General features: G+C 34.8%; 1 protein-coding gene and 1 pseudogene across 1 annotated transcript; one reads left to right on the top strand and one right to left on the bottom strand.

Annotated features, from left to right (window-relative positions):
- Positions 1 to 2,587: 2,587 nt before the first annotated feature.
- On the bottom strand, positions 2,588 to 5,603 carry LOC132615220 (E3 ubiquitin-protein ligase UPL5-like; annotated as a pseudogene).
- Positions 5,604 to 13,319: 7,716 nt separating this feature from the next.
- Positions 13,320 to 13,700, top strand: LOC132615219 (uncharacterized). The gene has a single exon (XM_060329781.1). It carries the CDS (start codon positions 13,320 to 13,322, stop codon positions 13,698 to 13,700), a length of 381 nt encoding a protein of 126 aa, XP_060185764.1.
- The last annotated feature ends 5,917 nt before the right edge of the window (positions 13,701 to 19,617 follow it).

Here is a 19,617-nt window from a genome sequence, read left to right as displayed (position 1 = left end):
TATTCACTACACTCATTCGGAATACTCTGCTTCACTGGTCAGGTCATCGTCCATCAACGGAAAAGTTATTCGAAAGCCAAACGGTACTTTCCTCCATATTACATTCCACATCAGAAACATTAACACAGAAAAATCACACACAAGGCTAAACGATAACCCCAAAGATTTAGTAGTCAATTCTAAGTCATGGGATAACTCAGTTGCTATCTCGCGAAAAAACGGGAAAAAATCTTGCAACACTACCAACTTCTTCGTATCAGCCTTGCACCTCGCGATCATAGCCCCTAATTTACTCCATCAATCCCAGCAGCCTTTCTCAGAAGGTTACAAAATTCTAACACTATAGGAGCACACCAACTGTATCTGGTGTTAAAGAACACAAACTCAAATGAATCCATAAATCGACGAATGGCTTTTGCAGAAAAACAAAATTCGTGAGCCTAAATTATTGAGGAGATGCCAAGCCTGAAGATGGCTTTTGCTCCGCCTTTGGCTTACGAGTTGCAAGCTCGAGTCATTTTCAATTCCACAATCCAACACCGTTTGGTCCAACTGAAGCTGTTTTCCCCTGTTAGTGACGGTGTTGTTGTCGTCGACGGTGGTGCCGTGGTTGTTTACGGTGGCGAACGGACGCATCATTGAGAAAAAGTTCAGGGTTCAATGAACTCAATGATCAAGCTTTCCTATAGGAAAGCTTCTATATTTAATGGATTATGTCAAATTTCAAAAGTTTATAACGTCGTATTGATGATTTATATTTGCACTTTCGATCCTTCAATTATTGATAAATTTTAATTTTGGTCCTAGTAAGAGTTGGTAAGCACATTTAATATATATAAATGTTACACCGAGAGGTGGATCAAAATATTAATCTAACATAATATATCAATATTTAATTCAAAGGCGGAGGTAAGATTTTCACTAAGAAAAATTAAAATGTAAAAAAGTAAACAGTGCAAGAATAAGTCAATAGAATTTAATATATAATATGTATATAAATTTAAAAAATCTTTACCCATCGTTATAATGTAATTTTCTGATGAAGACACAATAGTGGCCCCGCCTTCGATTAAATTGTTTTGCACGTAATAATTCGTTAAATTTGTATATATTTACAGAAAGAAGGGTAAAACAATCAATGGAAATGTTAAATGTGCTTGTCCAATTTGATAATTGGTCAATATTTGTTGGACTAAAAGTACAAATTTTAATAATTTTTATTTTTCCAATTTAATGTACTTTCCGGTATTGTAATCCGATCTAATATTTAACATTTAGTATTTTTTTTTCTGATTTTTTAATTAGTTTTCGGTATTGTAATCTCTAGTATAAACTTATTCTTATTTCGGTTTGTGATCCAATATAGTATAACTTTTGGTTTTTTTTTCCCCCTGAATTTAATGATGCAGTATTGTAATGCTATATAGTACCCCCCCCCCCTCCCCCCCACAAAAAAAAAAATCTTAATCAGATCTAGTTTACTAATACTCTTTTAATTTTCTTATTTCCTGAATTAAAACGTGATCTAGTGTAACTTTTATTATAATGACAATCTTGTCTACATTAATAATTTCGGAATTTTGTAGATTCAAACACCTTCCACTATGCTTTTTGGAAATTCCCTGTAATTTTGTTATTTTTCGGAATTGCAATGCGATCTAATAAAACTTTTATTTTAATGAAAATATTTTAGTATTATTCAATATTAATCTTTTTGGAATTTTCTAGATTCAAAAACCTTCCGCACTTTGCTTTGTTATGATAATTTTTTCTGTTATTGTGTCCAATCTAGTATACATATACTCTTTTAAGTTTTTTCCCTTTATTTTGTTTTTTCCTAAATTGCAACGCGGTCTGGTATAACTTTTATTTTAACGAGAATCTTTAGTATTTGTCTATATTAATAATTTTGGAATCTTGTAGTTAGGGGGAAACTTAACTTGTATAGGGATACAAAGTAGCGTGAGAAATATGTTCACTTCATTGATTCAGTATGTACTTAGTGACTCCTAAGGCTCACTAGTCCTTAACGCCCTTCCTTGAAGGTGGTTGAGGCTATGAGTGCTCTTTAGATTTATTGTTTTGGTTTGTTGGTATGGTAATATTCACAGTTTATTGTCAATTTTTTTTTTTTTTGAATTTTGTAGATTCAAAACCCTTCCACTTTGAATTTTAGCTTATCAAAATTCTGATAAGTTACACATCTATTAAAGGTTGATAAGGAAAAGAAAGGACCTGCATCAGTACAAAGTAAGCCAAGTTCAATTAGCTTTTTTAACTTGACTTAGACTAGTCAGACTGTGATACATTGAGTTGAAAGTACGACTTTCGGCCATGTAGAGAGGGGAAACAAAAAGAAGCCATAAAAAAATAAAGTTTCAAATAGGTAGGCATATCTACAGGTGAAACTTGATTACATATCTTATCTGCAAGTTCAAACCCAAGTTTGCAGATATCATCAGCAGGGGCGGATCAGAGCGTAAGTTGCTGGTTCAGGGGAACCGGTACCTTTTGCACAGACCTTGTGTATGTAACAAAAACTTTACTAAATATTTGATTGTGAACTCAACTATGGGAACCCATAAGCTTCAAATCTTGAATCCGCCTCTGGTCACGAGGCACCAAAGCTGCAACCAACCTGCTCTTGGGTGATTATCCGGAATCGATCTTGCATGACAGACATGGATTGATAAGGCGGAAAGGATATGCGGTAGAAGCATGTTTGTGAAGAAGGCAAGCGATCGTAACTTATGTAGATGTAAAGTCTAGAATCCAAACCAACAAAACCATCTAGAGGCAGATACTTAATTGAAGTCCAGAAGAAAAGGAGCATTTTTCTCTGCTCAACTATCTGCACACAAAGAAAGAAAATAAACACTGTTTGATCCATATCCAATGACCACACAACTACCTTGTAGATTTTAAAAGAGAGCGAGCAAAGTGATTGTGTGTTGTAGCATGTTTAGCGTTACCATAAATCCTATTTCGGTATTGTAAGAAACCATAGGACAAGCTAGGTACATGAGTAAAATAAGTTCCGTTTGTAATTCAGGCAAAACATGTGCTACCGGTAGAGAAGCTGGTAAAGTAAAGGTTTAATACATAGACAACCTCTTAAGCTTGCCAGTAAATTTTATATAGATATTCAATCTAAAACTTGTTTCAACCGAGCACCAAAAACATGATAAAACATTAGTCCAACTATTAAACACTTTCGGTTCAAATTTTGGATAAAAAACTTATGCGTGTGTTCTCAAGCGTCTATTAGGTAATTAAGTTAACCACATAAAATATGTCAACTCCTTTAATTATACACATCAGCCTCAATTGAAACAAACATGAGATTGTACGGCTTATTGAGGCTAATGCATATAATAAAATGAGATGACATATTTTAAGGGGTTAACTCTATGTAATGTGCGCTTGAGAACACACATAAACTATTTTATTATGTCTAATTCGAGTATCTAAATGAAATTTACAGCCAAGCTTAAGGGGTTATGATGTATTCAACCAAAAAAAGAAAGAAATTTCTGAGTCAGAAATTTACTGCTTTTACGAGTAATGAAGAAAAAAGGGATGAGAGGGTAAAAGTGTGAAATTCTAAAATACTTTGAAAATATACTGACTAGCAGAACAAGAATCATGTACCTTCCAGAACCAGGATATTTGAGGATCACTTTCTTTGTAGCCATTGTAATCTGTATGTGATTTCCAATCTTCCACCGAAACATCTCTTCCACTACCATCAAGCATAAAGTCGAGATCTTCGAGATTTAAACACTGGAAAAACGACTTTTGGAGCATTGGGGAAGTTATTACATTAGCAAAACCTATAGCAAAATGTGCTACCTGCCCTGCGATCATATGACAAAGTGATGTTGGATAAGAAGATTAACATAATTCACCCTATTCTTACTATCTATGACAGTATCCTTCCCGTTGGAGCAAAGCGCGACCGCTTTCCTAGAGCCAACGCCTAAACTTCCCAGGTGAATTTCAAGCCTAATATATCTCGATCCACCGTCTCTGGATCCATCTCCAGTATGTGTTTGCAGCTTTTGTACTATAATGGATATGCATCCCTGATGTCTTCCAATGAAATATCATTTCCAACCAATTGCAAAAAGAATACACGATCAAATACAACGCCTATTTGTACTTTATGCATTAAAGCCAATGCAATCATCCTACCAGAGAAGCAGAAATACTCAAGGTGTAACGGGTCCACCTTGGATGCTGCAAGCACAATTTGCAGATGAGCGTTATTTACATTCGAATAGTGAGAGCGATTTTAACTTATCAATAAAGTTCTGCAGCAAAAACCCTCTGGTGGAGAAAATTTCCAGTGATCTAACCACATATCTCGATGAGGAGAAAAATGATGACTTAGAATGCAGCTTTTATTCTTTAGCATAAGCCATAAGGTTTACCCCCTATTATAGAATGATAAGCATCTATTTTTTTTTCTTTTTAATAACATTAACGACGAGATCTATTATAGCTTCTTGGAGTCCTTGACTACTAAATGCCATTTGAGTTATGAAGATGTAAAAATTGCATTTATCTTATAAATAAAGGTGCATTTCGATGTGTGAAGCGAGTGATAAGGGGTGTTACAATTGGGGTTTTGTTTGTTGCTCCCTTCCTTTCAGTCAAGAGACTTTACACCTATCCGTATCGGACAAAAATAGTTCTAGAGACATTCATTCATATTGAACCAAATAACAAAATTAGCACCAGATACTATAGAAAATTTGGAGAGTTATGGGATCAAGTGAGAACAAAATGTCATAATGCATAAATGAAATAAAAGCTTACCTGGATTTGGGAAAAACCTTCTACGGTCATTCGGGCACGCAAAAAAGAGAGCATTCTAAGGGTTGAAGATCGCACGGAAATCCAATAAAAACCACTCCCTCAACACACCAGGCCCAGCAGCTTCTTCCATAAATAAACCGCCTCGTAGCTGTTCGGAATCCGCATGTCCGAAGGGGCGGAGCTAGTATAGTAATTGGGGGTTCAGCCGAACCCAATAACTTTTGTCTAAACCCTGTATTTGTCTTGAAAATTTCATTGAATATGTACAAATTATTAATCTAGAACCCAGTAACTTAAACGAATTAGAATCCTGAACCTACAAGCTTCGAATCCTAGCTCCGCCTCTGTGTCCAATGTACTCAGATGATTCTTCGGGACCTATCAATGAGCATCTCATGCACCTCGTCATCCCTAACTTCTGGAAGCATCATCATTGCCAAATGCATTCCTACCTCAAAATTCGTCCCCTCCTTGTGCTGGAAAATCCACTCAAAATCTTCTGATTTTGTTGCAAACAGAACGATCAAAAAGCACAATGAAGCCATTACTTGCCTCATCTTTTGCCAAAATACCCTCTCCAGGTCCTCATACAGTTTTGATATATTATTTAACTCCTTCAGAATTATAAGATACTGAGACCACAAGCGTACAGCGTGTGTGCCTTTTCCTTCCAATTTCCTTAAATAACTAAGCTCCATTTTGTCTAGCAAATCGTAGAAAATATGATGCAAGCCTTCAATACATTCTTTATAAAACTCTGCTTCACTGGTGTCATCCTCCATCAACGGAAAAGTTATTGGACAGCCAAACGATACTTGCCACCGTATTACATTCCACACTTGAAGCATAAACGCTGTAAAACATCCTGCAATACTAAGTATCAGCCTTGCACCTCGCGGTCCCTGCGGACTTTATGATCAACAATCTGTATAGCTCTTCTCAGAATCTTAAAAATTTCTAACACTGTAACTCTGTAAAAGCATATCTATTGTATCTAGGTATAAACAACTCACTCTTTAATGAATTGATAAATTGACAAATGCATTGATCAGCAATATTTTTATCACCTATATATGGAGACATATAAATTGCCATCGAAGGTGGTGCTACTGTGGTTTACGCCTTACGGTGGCGAACTGACACGTTCAGGCGAAATCAGGTGGTAGCATTTTGGTTGAATTGGAGAATAGAGTACAGAGTGACAGAGAAACACTGTGGAGTATGAAAATTGTGAGGGAAAAAGTTCATTTAAAAGAGAAGGGGAAGACAAATATGGTACTCCCTCCGTCTCAAAATAAGTGTCGCATTTTTTATTTTTCATTACACGACCATTAAAAAAGTATTTATAAGGGTAGCATTTTGACTATTTTAACTTCTTAATATATTTCGATCACGTTTTCTCGCCTCAATAAATAGTTACTATATTAATAATGAAACCTCTAAAATGTTGGTATGTGAACTCCACAGAATCAGCCCATTAATTTAATTAATACAAGGGTAAAATGGAAAAATTACTTAATTTTATCTTGGGTAAATAAAACGATAAATATTTTGAGACAAATATTTTAGTAAGGACGATAAATATTTTGAAACGGAGGGAGTAATATGTTAAAATAGGGAAGACAAAAATGATAATATTTTTCCTAAATTTTATGATTCCAGTGTGATCAAGTGTAATTTTAACCTCCCCCTCACCCTCCCCCTCCTTTAATATAATCGGATCTAGTTTACATCTACTCCTTTAATTTTTTGTTGATATGTTTTTATTCTGAATTTCAATGTGATCTAGTATTACTTCTATTATAATGAAAATCTTTTAGTATTTGTCTATATTAATCGTTTTGGAATTTTGTACATTCAAACACCTTCCACTTTACCTACTATAACTTTTATTTTAATGAAAATCTTATAGTATTTGTCTATTAATCTTTTTGGAATTTTCTAGATACAAAAACCTTCCGCAGTTTGCTTTGTTATGTCAATGTTTTCTGGTATTGTAATCCGAGCTAGTACACACATACTCTTTTAAGTTATTCCCAGTATTTTTGTTATTTCCGGAATTGCAACGTGATCTAATATAATGTTTATTTTAATGAAAACCAGTTAGTATATTTTCTATATTAATCTTTTCGGAATTTTGTAGTTCAAATATCTTCAATGCATTTTAGCTTATTAGCAAGGACGGCTTAAAGAAATTGGTAGCCTAAAGTTAAATCTCAAGTATATTCAATAGAATTAGCTTCTGCATGTGTCAAACGTGCATCGCGCGCCGCACAGGCATCTCGTGCTCCACACGTCATCCTTGAAAAAAAAAACAAATATATTTTTCATATACTTCGAATTGTTCAAATCTGTTTTGGAAGTTTTCTTTTGTTTTTGAATTAAAAAATTCTAATTTTTACTTTAAAATACTCGATTCATCATCGGAGATTGTTATACCCCATTTTAACCGGGTTAAATTAGAGTACAACATATTGGTGATTCCTGAATTAATTAACTAATTTAAGGAGTCGCCACCTAATTAATTTGGAGGTGAATTAGGACACCTATCAATTACTAAATATTAACTCCGTTTAAAATCTACTAAACCTAAGATTCTGGATAAGGGTTCAATTAATCTAAAGGGAAGGTGTTAAGCACCCTTTAAGATCCGTATTAAAACGGTTAACCGGCCGAACTTAATTAATTAAAACAAAAGGTACATTGTTATGAGTTTTAGGGAAATAGCTAAACATTTAGCTGAATTCAAAAAAAACTTACAAGCAACACAAAGTTTTATAAGTAAAATAATGGATCTAAACTGAAGAAAGAGTTGGACCGAAACTTTAAAAAAAATGAATTTGTTGTTTATTTAAAGGCGTCGAGATGTCTTATTAGTTTAAAGGAAACTTTGGTGAGAACTTGGAGTGAAGTTTTATTTAATCATATAGAGTACTTCCTTTATTTTATAATACAAAGGTACCTTTTCTTTAGTCATGAAATATATACGCTCTTTTATGCCAAAAAAAAAGAAAAAGGTACCTTTGTATTATAAAATAAAGGAAGTACTCTATATGATTAAATAAAACTTCACTCCAAACCATGAACCCAAACTTGAAATAAACCCCAAAACACACACATCAACATTTATACATAAAGATTTAGATAGGACAAATGATAAAATGAAAACGAAGAAAGACGCCATGGGCATCCCCAAGCAAATTCGCTGGTTTTCTTGTTGTCGCATGGGGTTAAAGAAGGTAGAGATATGATGACTCTATGTTGGTATGAAGAGCCTTGTATCAAGACTCCATGTTGCTCCAAATGTGTACATGTAAACAAAGACGAGAAGGAAAATAAAGAATTAGAGAAATAAATTTGTAAACTAAGGTAAATCTGGACTAATATTAATTCTCAACTATTACACGCATACATTAACAGTGAGTATAAATGTGAGATACAACAAACATTATGACCATTTAAACATTTATGTAACACATACCACTCTTAAAGGTTTCACACATGGATATGATTTTAAGATTATTCAAAGTGAAAAAAAAAAAATCCACAAGGCATACAGGCTCAGATGGTTTAAGAAGCATACAAGTTCAAATAATTTAAAAATCTTAACACGTGATCATACATTGTCCCTCTTTTTGTCATGAACCAATTCTCAGAGAAAAATGAATAAGAAATTTTAACTACGATTTCTACCCGGCTGAATTAGAACAATATTACTCAAGACTTCAAAATTAGATGTAAAGACGTTACACATTTCTGGAAATTTTCAAACGAAGTAAAATTCCAAACATGATTTCTACAGCACACAATTACTATTACCTTCTGAATATTTTAAGTGACATGGTTTTCTAAGAAAAGGATCAACTTCTTCTTCAGTCATGTTTTAATACAACAGAGGAATCAAACAAGTTTATTTTAAATAAACCAACAAACATAAGCCACATTCTTTTATGCAAAGATCCGAAAGCATGATTATTGAAACATAGTAGTATTTTAACAACAAAAAATAAAGGATCGGAGTCAGATTTATGTAAGCAAATCTTAAGTATTTTATTTTGACATTCAAACATATATATTAACCGAACCAAAGTAGAATTGTAGTAATGCTCTGAACATTTATTATCAAGCAAACCAAAACAAAATTCTAAAACATGGATTTCTAAGCAAACAGAACCACTTGAAATGAAAGGAGGAGGTGAATGGACATGGAGTCGGATTTACCTTTCTATGGAACAATGAACTGGGGCTTTAAGTCTTAGATCTACTATTACTCCACCAACAAAATGGGAATTAAAACTTGTAAATAAACTAAAGTAAATAGACAAGAGCTGAGATATTTTCTGATTTTTTTTCAAAACCCCCCCTCCCCTTTCGGCTGAAGCATAAAGAGGTATTTATGGGCAAACACTAGGGTGTTCAGATTTGAACTTTGAACAAATAAAGACGGTCACGGACGGAGATTTTGGCTCCAAAGAGCCGTTTGAAAAGAGAGCCAAATCTCTGAGAATGCAGACTTCTTCAAAAGTTTTTTTGGCTTTTTGCTTGACCAAATCGTGTGATAAAGATGAAAGATGAAGATTTTAAAGACTTTCATCGAAATAGGCCTACAAGTTCTGGTTTAGAAGTGAGAGATTATTTTTCGTCCATAATGGGAAAGAGGTGGGAGAAGCTTGCTGGAAAAGATGAAAAGTTTGGAACCTTAATTTTGTTTCTAGGTTTTGTTTGGCTGAAGAGGGAAGGAGTGTTTAAAAGGGCTTTCAGTTTTGGGCCTTATCAAGGTTATTTGGGCTCAATTTAATGGACTTGCTAGTGGGTTTGGTTGTTTAAATTGATGCAAGACTTGGGTTTTAAATGAATGACCTCTTCATCCTTTAATTAGTTTATTTGGTCTTCTTTGTCTTAATAATATGGACTAAGATTTAACACTTTCAACATATATACGTGCTTGTTAAAAAAAAAGTAACTATAATAATAAAATCTAAAATTTGAATATTTGAACAATATTAATTTGTTATGTAAATTTGTCAGAAAAACTAGATAAAATAATATGTCCAAATTATTAATGACCAAGAAGCGTAAAATAAATTAATTGGAGGAAAAGTGGGACAAAATTGGGTGTCAACAGAGATTAATGCAATTTATGCTTTTCAAATTCTTATCATTTAGCTATCTCAATTTTCCTTTACATGATCCGAATCCAGCGGAACCGAAGGAAATTTGCTTTTACTGAAAGCCAAAGTTTGTGAACCTAAGTTATTGAATATATGTCAAGCCTTAAGATGGCTTTTTCTACGCATTTGGCCCACGAGTAGCAAGCTCGAGTCATTTTCAATTCCACAATCCGACACCGTTTGATCCAACTGAAGTTGTTTTCTCCTGTAGATTAACTGTTTCTTGGCTGTGGGAATTCTGGTGATTGGCATGATTTTAGCGTGAATTACTTCCACTGAGTCAGTGGCATAGGTTTGAATAACCAGAGTTTTGTAAACACAAAACAAACGCACGAAGAACTCAATTTGAGTTGATGACATTTGGTCTTTTTGCAATTCAGATGAGACGATTTGATCGACGCTGGAGAAATCATCAAACACATTTGGTCCTGTTAAGAATTGGTTAAGCACATTTGACCTCCAATTAAAAATAATACATACTTTTTGGACCTTTTTTTATATGAAATAGACTATGTTACAACGAGGGGTGGAGTAAAATATGAATCTAACATAATAGTTGAATATTTAAATTTAATGGCGGAGCTAAGATTTTCACTAAGGAAAATCAAAACATAAAGAAGTGAATTGTACAAGAATAAGTCAATGGAACTCAATACAAATTAAAAAAAAAAAAAATCGTTCCCTATACTGGGGCAGACCGACGTGTACTATTATGGGTGCTTAAGCACCTACCAGCCTCAAGTGAGAGTCTAATCATTAGCACCCATAGACAAAGATGAGCATTTGGTGCTTTGGTTCGGATGCCAGATTTTTGTTCTCAAGGTCATGGGTTCGATTCCATTTTGAGCAATATCACTAATTCTTTTCCAAAATCTTTTGCTTTTAGCCAACGTGATCTGACAAGTGGTCTCATAAAATTCAGTCTTTTCCTTTCTTATTACTACACTCTCTTATAAAAGCATTGATAATTTCTCAAGTTTTCATTCAATATTTTCCTTTTTTATTGTTGCACTCTCATTTGAAAGCATTGATATTTCTCAATTTTACATTTTAGGATAGCCTATAGATTTTACAGTAAACGCAAAGGAGCATGCATTAACTTTAAATTCTTGATCAGCCACGGTCTATCGACACAATATAACTTTCTAATGAAGGGAGAACAGTGGCTTCGCCTCCGATTAAATTGTTTTGCACGAAACAATTTGTTGAATTTGTAGATATTTATAAAGAAAAGGGTAAAACAATTAATCTAAAGGTTAAACATGCTTGTCCACTAATTCGTTAATATATGTGGGACTAAAAGTACAAAATATATACGTAATTTATATTTTTCCTATTTCAATGTACTTTCCGGTATGTAATCCGATCTAATATATAACATTTAGTGTTTTTTTCCGAATTTCGTTTAATTGGTTTTCAGTATTGTAACCCGGTCTAGTATAAACTTACTTCTATTTCGGTTTTGGTATCCTATATACTATAATTTTAATCTTTTTCCTGAATTTTATGATTCTAGTGTAATTTTAACGTTTATTTTAATGAAAACCTTTTAGTATATTTTCTATATTAATCTTTTCGGAATTTTGTAGATTAAAAAATCTTTAACTTTGCATTTTAGCTAATCAGCAGGAGCGGCTTAATGAAATTGGTGACCTAAAGCCAAATCTTAAGTATATTCAATAAAACTAGCTTCTGCGTACATCATACGTGCATCTTGCGCTTTTTCATATTCTTCGAATTGTTCAAATGTATTTTGAAGTTTTCTTTTGTTTTTGAATTAAAAAATTATACTATTTGCTTTGAAATAATCGATTTATCACCGGAGAATAATGCAATATATGTTTTTCAAATTCTTATTATTTAGCGGTCAATTTTCTTTTACGTGATCTGAATCCGGCGGAACCGAAGAAAATTTACTTTTGTTGAAAACCAAAATTTATTAACCTAAGCTATTGAGGATATGTCAAGCCTTAAGATGGCTTTTACTCTGATGTGTCCTCAGAGCTCTAGGCTCGAGTTATTTTCAATTCCACAATCTGACACCGTTTAATCCAACTGAAGTTGTTTTCTCCTATAGATTAATCGTTGCTTGACTGTTGGAATTCTGGTGATCGGCATGACTTTATCGTGAATTACTTCCACTGAGTCTGTGGCATACGCTTGAATAACCAGAGTTATGTAAACGAGAAAAAAAAACAAACGAATAACTGAATTTAAGTTGATGAAATTTGGTCTAGTCCTAATATGAGTTGGTTAAGCACATTTGACCTCCAATTAACAATAATACATATTTTTTGGACCATTTTTATATAAAATAGACTATGTTAAACTGAGGGTGGAGTAAAATATGAATCTAACATAATAGCTCAATATTTAAATTCAATGGCGGAGCTAAGATTTTCACTAAGGAAAATCAAAATATAAAAAAGTAAATCGTACAAGAATAAATCAATGGAATTCAATATAAATTAAAAAATATCTATAAATTTTAAAATAACTTTACCTATTACAGGGGCGGGCCCACGTGTACTATTACGGGTGCTTATATACCCACCTGCCTCGAGTGAAAGACTAATCATTTTACAGGAAAAATGAAAGACTAATCATTAGCACCCACACACAAAGATGAGCACTGGGTGCTTTGGTTTCGATGCCGGGTTTTGTTCTCACGGTCTTGAGTTCGATTCCATTTTGAGCAACAACACTAATTCGTTTACAAACTCTGTTACTTTTAGCCAATGTGATCTGACAAGTGGTCCCATAAAAGTCAGTCTTTTCCTTTCTTATTACTGCACTATCTCGTATAAAAGCATTACTTTTTTTTTTCAAATTTTCATTCAATGTTTTCCCTTTTTATTGCTGCACTTTCATTTAAAAGCATTGATATGTCTCAATTTTACATTTTAAAATAGCCTATAGATTTTATAGTGAACGCAAAGGAGCACTCATTAACTTTAAATTCTTAATCCTCCACTGCCTATAGTCTATAGACACAATCCCCCTACAGAAGCTACATCAGTGGGAGGAGATGCAGATAAAGGGTAATCATGGGCATCATTGTTCAATGGACCCAAATTAGCTGCAAAAGGGAAAAGCCTACAGTATGTGGCCCCTCTGATTGTTAATGGTGAGAGAGTTGCACAAATTCAATCGGAGGAAATTGCTGAGGACACCAACAGGTGGAAGCACTCAATTGTATTATATGTGGTGCGTAATTCACCATCCATAGGTGCAATTGATAGATTCATAACCTCAACTTGGAACTTTGCGACTAAACCAAAATTATACTATCATAATGAGGGGTATTTTTTGGTTCTGTTTATAAATATGGAAGATAGGGATGATGTGCTCTACTCCGGCCCGTATACTATTAATAATAGACCTGTGATTACCCGAGCATGGTCACCTAATTTTAGTTTCAAAAATGAAGTGTTGAGGACAATTCCCTTGTGGATAAGACTACCTAACTTACCCATGAACTGCTGGGGAACTGAGATACTGAGCAGGATAGGTAGTGTGTTAGGTTGCCCACTCTATGCTGATGCTTGTACTACAGAACTAGAAAGGGTGTCCTATGCAAGGATCCTAGTAGAAATGGATGTTAACAGGGAGATGCCAATGACTGTCAAAGTGCAAGATCCTAGTGGTAAAATGATGAACAAGCTATTGAGTATGATTGGAGACCAATCTATTGTCCTAAGTGTCTGATGATAGGCCATAAGTGCAAAATAACTACTACTAGTCAAGCTCCAACAAGAGAGGATAAAAGGCAGAAGCCGAAGGGTAAAGCCTTGGTGATAACTACTTGGCAGCCTAAAGAGGGAGAAGCACAGGCAAGTGAATTGATACTGGGCAAAACAAGCTGCAGAGACAACTCAGCCCTCTACCAGCACACCAATGACAACAGCAGGGTTGGCACAAAATGTCATTCAAGGAGGGTGGGAGAAACCTAAAGGTACTACACCAGCTAGAACTATAGCAAACAGGGACAACATGGTAGGAGTCACTAATACATTCAGCCCGCTTAAGGATGGACACAATGTACAAGAACCAGAATTGCAACCTGAGATGAATCAAATTAGTAGGGGAGTTGGAAGAGGGAATCCACCATCGTTACAGTGCTAATGAGATTGCTAACTTGGAACATAAGGGGATTGAATAAAGTTTATAAACAAAAAGACTTCAAAAAATATCTATAGGAGAATAAGGTCGAGATTATAGCAGTAGTAGAACACGAAGTAAAGCAGAATGCAGCACAGACAGTAGTTATAAAGATTGCCCCTAATTGGAAATGGACACACAACTATGATTGCTCAGATAAGGGTCGGATATGGCTTTTATGGAACCCGAATGCAACTGACATAACAATTACACACACACATGAACAGTTCTTACATGGGAAGTTGAGATTGGCAAATGTTGAGATGGAATTTCAGTTTTCAGCAGTCTATGGGCTGCACACGTTGTGAGACAGAATGCCACTTTAGGAAAGATTGAGCCAGATTGCTAATAATATGACTAACCCTTGGTTGATAATGGGAGACTTCAATATAGTCCTACAAGTGGAGGACAGAATTAATGGCATTCAAGTACAAGAAGCTGAGATAAGAGATTTTGAAAATTTCTTATAGTCCTCAGGCCTACTAGAAATGAAGACTGTGGGCAGAACCTTCACATGGACTAATAACCATGTATACAGTAGGATAGACAGGGCCCTAGTAAACTCTGCCTGGGTTAGCAAGTGGACACACCTAGAGACAGTGGTGTTTGATCCTGCTTTCTCAGATCACTCACCTCTTTGCATTGATATTGAAAAGCCTACAGTTAAGATTGCCATGCTCTTCAAATTCTTTAACTACTTAGCTGATCACCCTGATTTTATAAGGACAGTTGAGGCAGCTTGGGGGTATGCAGGCAGTGCTGATCCGATGGAAAAAAGTGTGGATTAAACTTAGCCTAGTGAAAATAAAGCTTAAGGCACTGAACAAAGAGGAGTTCGCTAATGTCAACCAAAAAGTGAAGATGCTAAGAGAACAAATAGAAGTAATGCAAAGCCATATGAGATCAGTGCAAGATCATCAGAGATTATTTGAGGAAGAGAGACATATAAAGACAGAATGGGAAAGGTGGAGCAAAGTGAAGGAAAGTGCAATTAAACAAAAAGCAAGAATTCAATGGTTAAAACTGGGTGATGCTAACACCACCTTCTTCCATGCTAGTATGAAGAACAGGGTGGTTCAGAACCAGATCAAGCATTTGGTAACATCAAATGGGACAGTGGTACATGATAACACAGAGGTCAAAAAGGAGATCCTGGATTTTTATAAGGGGCTATTAGGCACCTCAGCTAGACAGCTCCCTTGCATCAATCCTGAAGTCATGAAGAAGGGAAAAGTACTTGATAGGCAACAACAACTCAAACTAATTACACCTGTTACAAGGCAGGACATAGAAGCAGCTCTAAAAGGAATTGATGACCAGAAGGCACCAGGAATGGATGGGTTCAATGTGTTATTCTACAAGAAAGCATGGTCCATCATAGGTGATGATGTTATACAAGTTGTCCTTCATTTTTTCCAAACTTTAGAGCTACATGGGCCACTCAATTGCACTTCAGTAACATTAATCCCAAAGGTACAACATCCTCCTACTATTAGAGAGGATAAACCTATATCTTATTGTACTGTACTTTACAAGATTATATCCAAGATTATTACTAGCAGGATTAGTGAAGTACTGGATGTATTGGTTGATGCTAGTCAGGCTGCTTTCATACTAGGAAGGGTAATTTCAGATAATATAGTACTTAGCCATGAGCTTGTGAAAGGCTACAATAGGAAGAATGTGTCACCTAGATGCATGTTGAAAATAGATATTCAGAAAGCCTATGACTCAGTGGAATGGGTTTATATAGAGCAAATATTAGTACATTTACATTTCCCTGATCAGTTCATAAAATGGATAATGTGTTGCCTGAAAACAGTCACTTACTCTATCTTGATTAATGGAGTGCCTTCTACACCTTTTCCCGCAAAGAGGGGATTAAGACAAGGTGACCCTATGTCATTCTATCTTTTTGTGCTGGCTATGGAGTATCTGAGCAGATTACTCAAATCACTGGAAGGTAATTCAGGATTTAAGTATCATCCTAAGTGTAACAGAATGAAGATCACACAGTTGAGCTTTGCTGACGATTTACTGTTGTTTAGCAGAGGCGATAACAACTCCATCCAAGCCATCTTCCAATGTTTTATTATCTTCTCAGTAGCATCTGGACTCTACGCTAACCTGCAGAAAAGCAGCATCTATTTTGGAGGAGTAAAAATGAATGTACAGCAACAAATACTGGATGCAGCAGGTATGGTGAAAAGGGAACTGCCTATAAGGTATCTAGGGGTCCCTATGAGCACAAAAATAATCTCAATAATCCAATGCCAACCTCTGCTTGATAAAATGCTAGGAAGGATCAAGTCTTGGACCACTAAATTTCTATCCTATGCTGGAAGACTTCAGCTCATCAAATCAGTCCTGTTTGCCATACAAATCTACTGGTCTCAATTGTTTCTCATCCCTAAAAAGATTATTAAAGTGATAGAACAAATATGCAGGCTGTTCTTGTGGACAGGAAAGGTGGAGATGTCTAAAAAGGCATTTTTAGCATGGGAGACACTTTACCTTCCAAAAGTTGTTGGAGGAATGAATTTACTAAATGTGCACTTATGGAATAAGGTTGCACTATGCAAACTCCTTTGGAAACTTACCAAAAAGAAAGATGTGTTATGGGTAAAGTGGATTCACACTTATTATGGGAATACGGGAGACACATGGGAGATAGTTACCAAACAATCCTGTTGGGTTATTCAGAAAATTTTCAAGGCTAAGGGCTACATTGAAACAGCAGGCATGACTAGAGCAGACCTGGAAAATATGGGAACATTCTCAGTGAAAAAGATGTATCTGAAGTTGCTAGGAGAACATGCTAAAGTACCATGGAGGAGGTTAACTTGCAATAATCCAGGATCATCTAAATGGATATTCTTGGTGACACTAGTAGCACATGGAAGACTGTACACTGGGGACAGACTGGCAAAGTGGGGACTGATTGATGACAAAAAATGCCCAATGTGTCAGCAGACTGATGAAACCATTGAACATTTGTTCTTTGCCTGTCCTTGTACTGCTCAGATTTGGGAACCAATACTGGCCTGGCAAGGAATAAAATGACAAGCTGGAAGCTGGAGTGAGGAGATATTTCGGATGGAGAATAGATATAGAAGCAACAATGATGTGGCCACAACTTATAGAATGACTCTAACTGCAACATCATACTATGTCTAGCAAGAAAGGAATCACATAGTGTTCCAGAAGATTAGGAGGCAACCTGGAGTAATAGTCAGATTGATAATTCAGGAAATTTTTGTAAGAGGTAGTATGATACAGAAATTAGCTAGAAGACGGCAAAATCTTAACTTTTACCCTTTCTAACTGCAGTAAGATGGATAGTAGTGTAGATGCTATGTCTCACTGAGTCTGGGCCTGCCCAGTCTAGTGATGACTAACCATTTTTGAGGTTTGCGTGAGCTGTAATATTTCCTACTTTGGTAATAAAATGTCAGTTAATTACCATTTTTGAGGTTTGCGTGAGCTGTAATATTTCCTACAAAGGGACAACTGTGGCTTCGCCTCCGATTAAATTGTTTTGCACGGAACAATTTGTTGGAATTGTAGATATTTATAGAGACAAAGGGTAAAACAATTAATCTAAAGGTTAAACATGTTTGTCCACTAATTGGTTACTATATGTGGGACTAAAAGTACAAAATATATACGTAATTTCTATTTTTCCTATTTCAATGTACTTTCCGGTAATGTAATTTAGTGCTTTTCCTGAATTTTCTTTAATTAATTTTTAGTATTGTAATCGGGTCAAGTATAAACTTACTTTTATTTCGGTTTTGGCATCCTATATACTATAATTTTTAATCTTTTACTTAAATTTTATGATTCCATTGCGATCTAGTATGATTTTAACTCCCCTGCCACCGCATAATTTAATCGGATCTAGCTTACATCTACTCTTTTAATTTTGTTTTATGTTGATATGTTTTTATTTTATGAATTTCAATTAGATCTAGTATTACTTCTATTATAATGAAAATCTTTTAGTGTTTGCCTATATTAATCGTTTTGGAATTTTGTAGATTCAAACACCTTCCACTTTGCTTATTGGAATTTCCATGTATTTAGTTATTTCTGAAATTGCGGTGCGATCTATTATAACTTTTATTTTAATGAAAATATTATAGTATTTGTCTATTAATCTTTTGTAATTTTCTAGATATAAAAACCTTATGCACTTTGCTTTGTTATGTTAATGTTTTTTGGTATTGTAATCCAATCTTGTATACATATACTCTTTTAAGTTTTCCCTATAATTTTGTTATTTCTGGAATTGCAACATGATTTAATATAATGTTTATTTTAATGAAAACCATTTAGTATATTTTCTATATTAATCTTTTCGGAATTTTGTAGATTCAAAAATCTTCAACTTTGCATTTTAGCTTATCAGCAGGGGCGCCTTAATTAGTTGGTGGCATAAAGTCAAATATTAAGTATATTCAGTAGAACTAGCTTCTGCGTGCGTCACACATGCATTGTGTACCGCACATGCATCCCGTGAAAAAAAAATCATATACTTCGAATTGTTCAAACCTATTTTGAAGTTTTCTTTTGTTTTTGAATTAAAAATTTTTACTTTTTACTTTAAAATACTTGATTTATCTAGGAGGTTAATGCAATATATGTTTTTTCTTTTATCACTTAGTGATCTCAATTTTCTTTTACATGATTCGAATCCGGCGGAACCGAAGGAAATTTGTTGTTGCTGAAAGCCAAAATTTGTGAACCTAGTTATTGAGATATGTCAAGCCTTAAGATGGCTTTTGCTCCGCATTTGACCTAAGAGCTGCAACCTCGAGTCATTTTCAATTCCACAATCCGACACTGTTAATCCAACTAAACTTGTTTTCTCCAATAGATTAATCGTTGCTCGGCTGTGGGAATTCTGGTGGTCGGCATGATTTTATCGTGAATTATTTTCACTGAGTTTGTAGCATACGCTTGAATAACCAAAGTTTTGTAAACGGAAAACAAACGCACGAAGAACTCAATTTGAGTTGATGAAATTTTGTCTTTTTGCAATTCAGAGGACGATTTGATCGGCTTCGGAGAAATCATCAAACACATTTGGTCTGGTAAGAGTTGGTTAAGCACATTTGACCTCCAATTAACAATAATATGTATTTCTGGACCTTTTTATATGAAATAGACTAGGTTACACCGATGGGTGGAGTAAAATATGAGTCTAACATAATATCTCAATATTTAAATTCAATGGCGGAGCTAAAATTTTCACCAAGGAAAATAAAAATATAAAGAAGTAAACAGTACAATAATAAGTCAATGAAATTCAATATAAATTTTAAAAAAAATCTTTACCTATGTTAATAGGGGCGGACTCACGTGTACTATTATGGGTGTTTAAGCACCCACCAGCCTCAAGTGAAAGTCTAATCATTAGCACCCATACACAAAGATGAGCATTGGGTGCTTTGGTTCCGAT

This window comes from Lycium barbarum, chromosome 10 (assembly GCF_019175385.1).
Source record: "Lycium barbarum isolate Lr01 chromosome 10, ASM1917538v2, whole genome shotgun sequence".
In the NCBI taxonomy this organism is placed as follows: domain Eukaryota; kingdom Viridiplantae; phylum Streptophyta; class Magnoliopsida; order Solanales; family Solanaceae; genus Lycium; species Lycium barbarum.
This window is presented reverse-complemented; position numbering and strand designations above follow the sequence as displayed.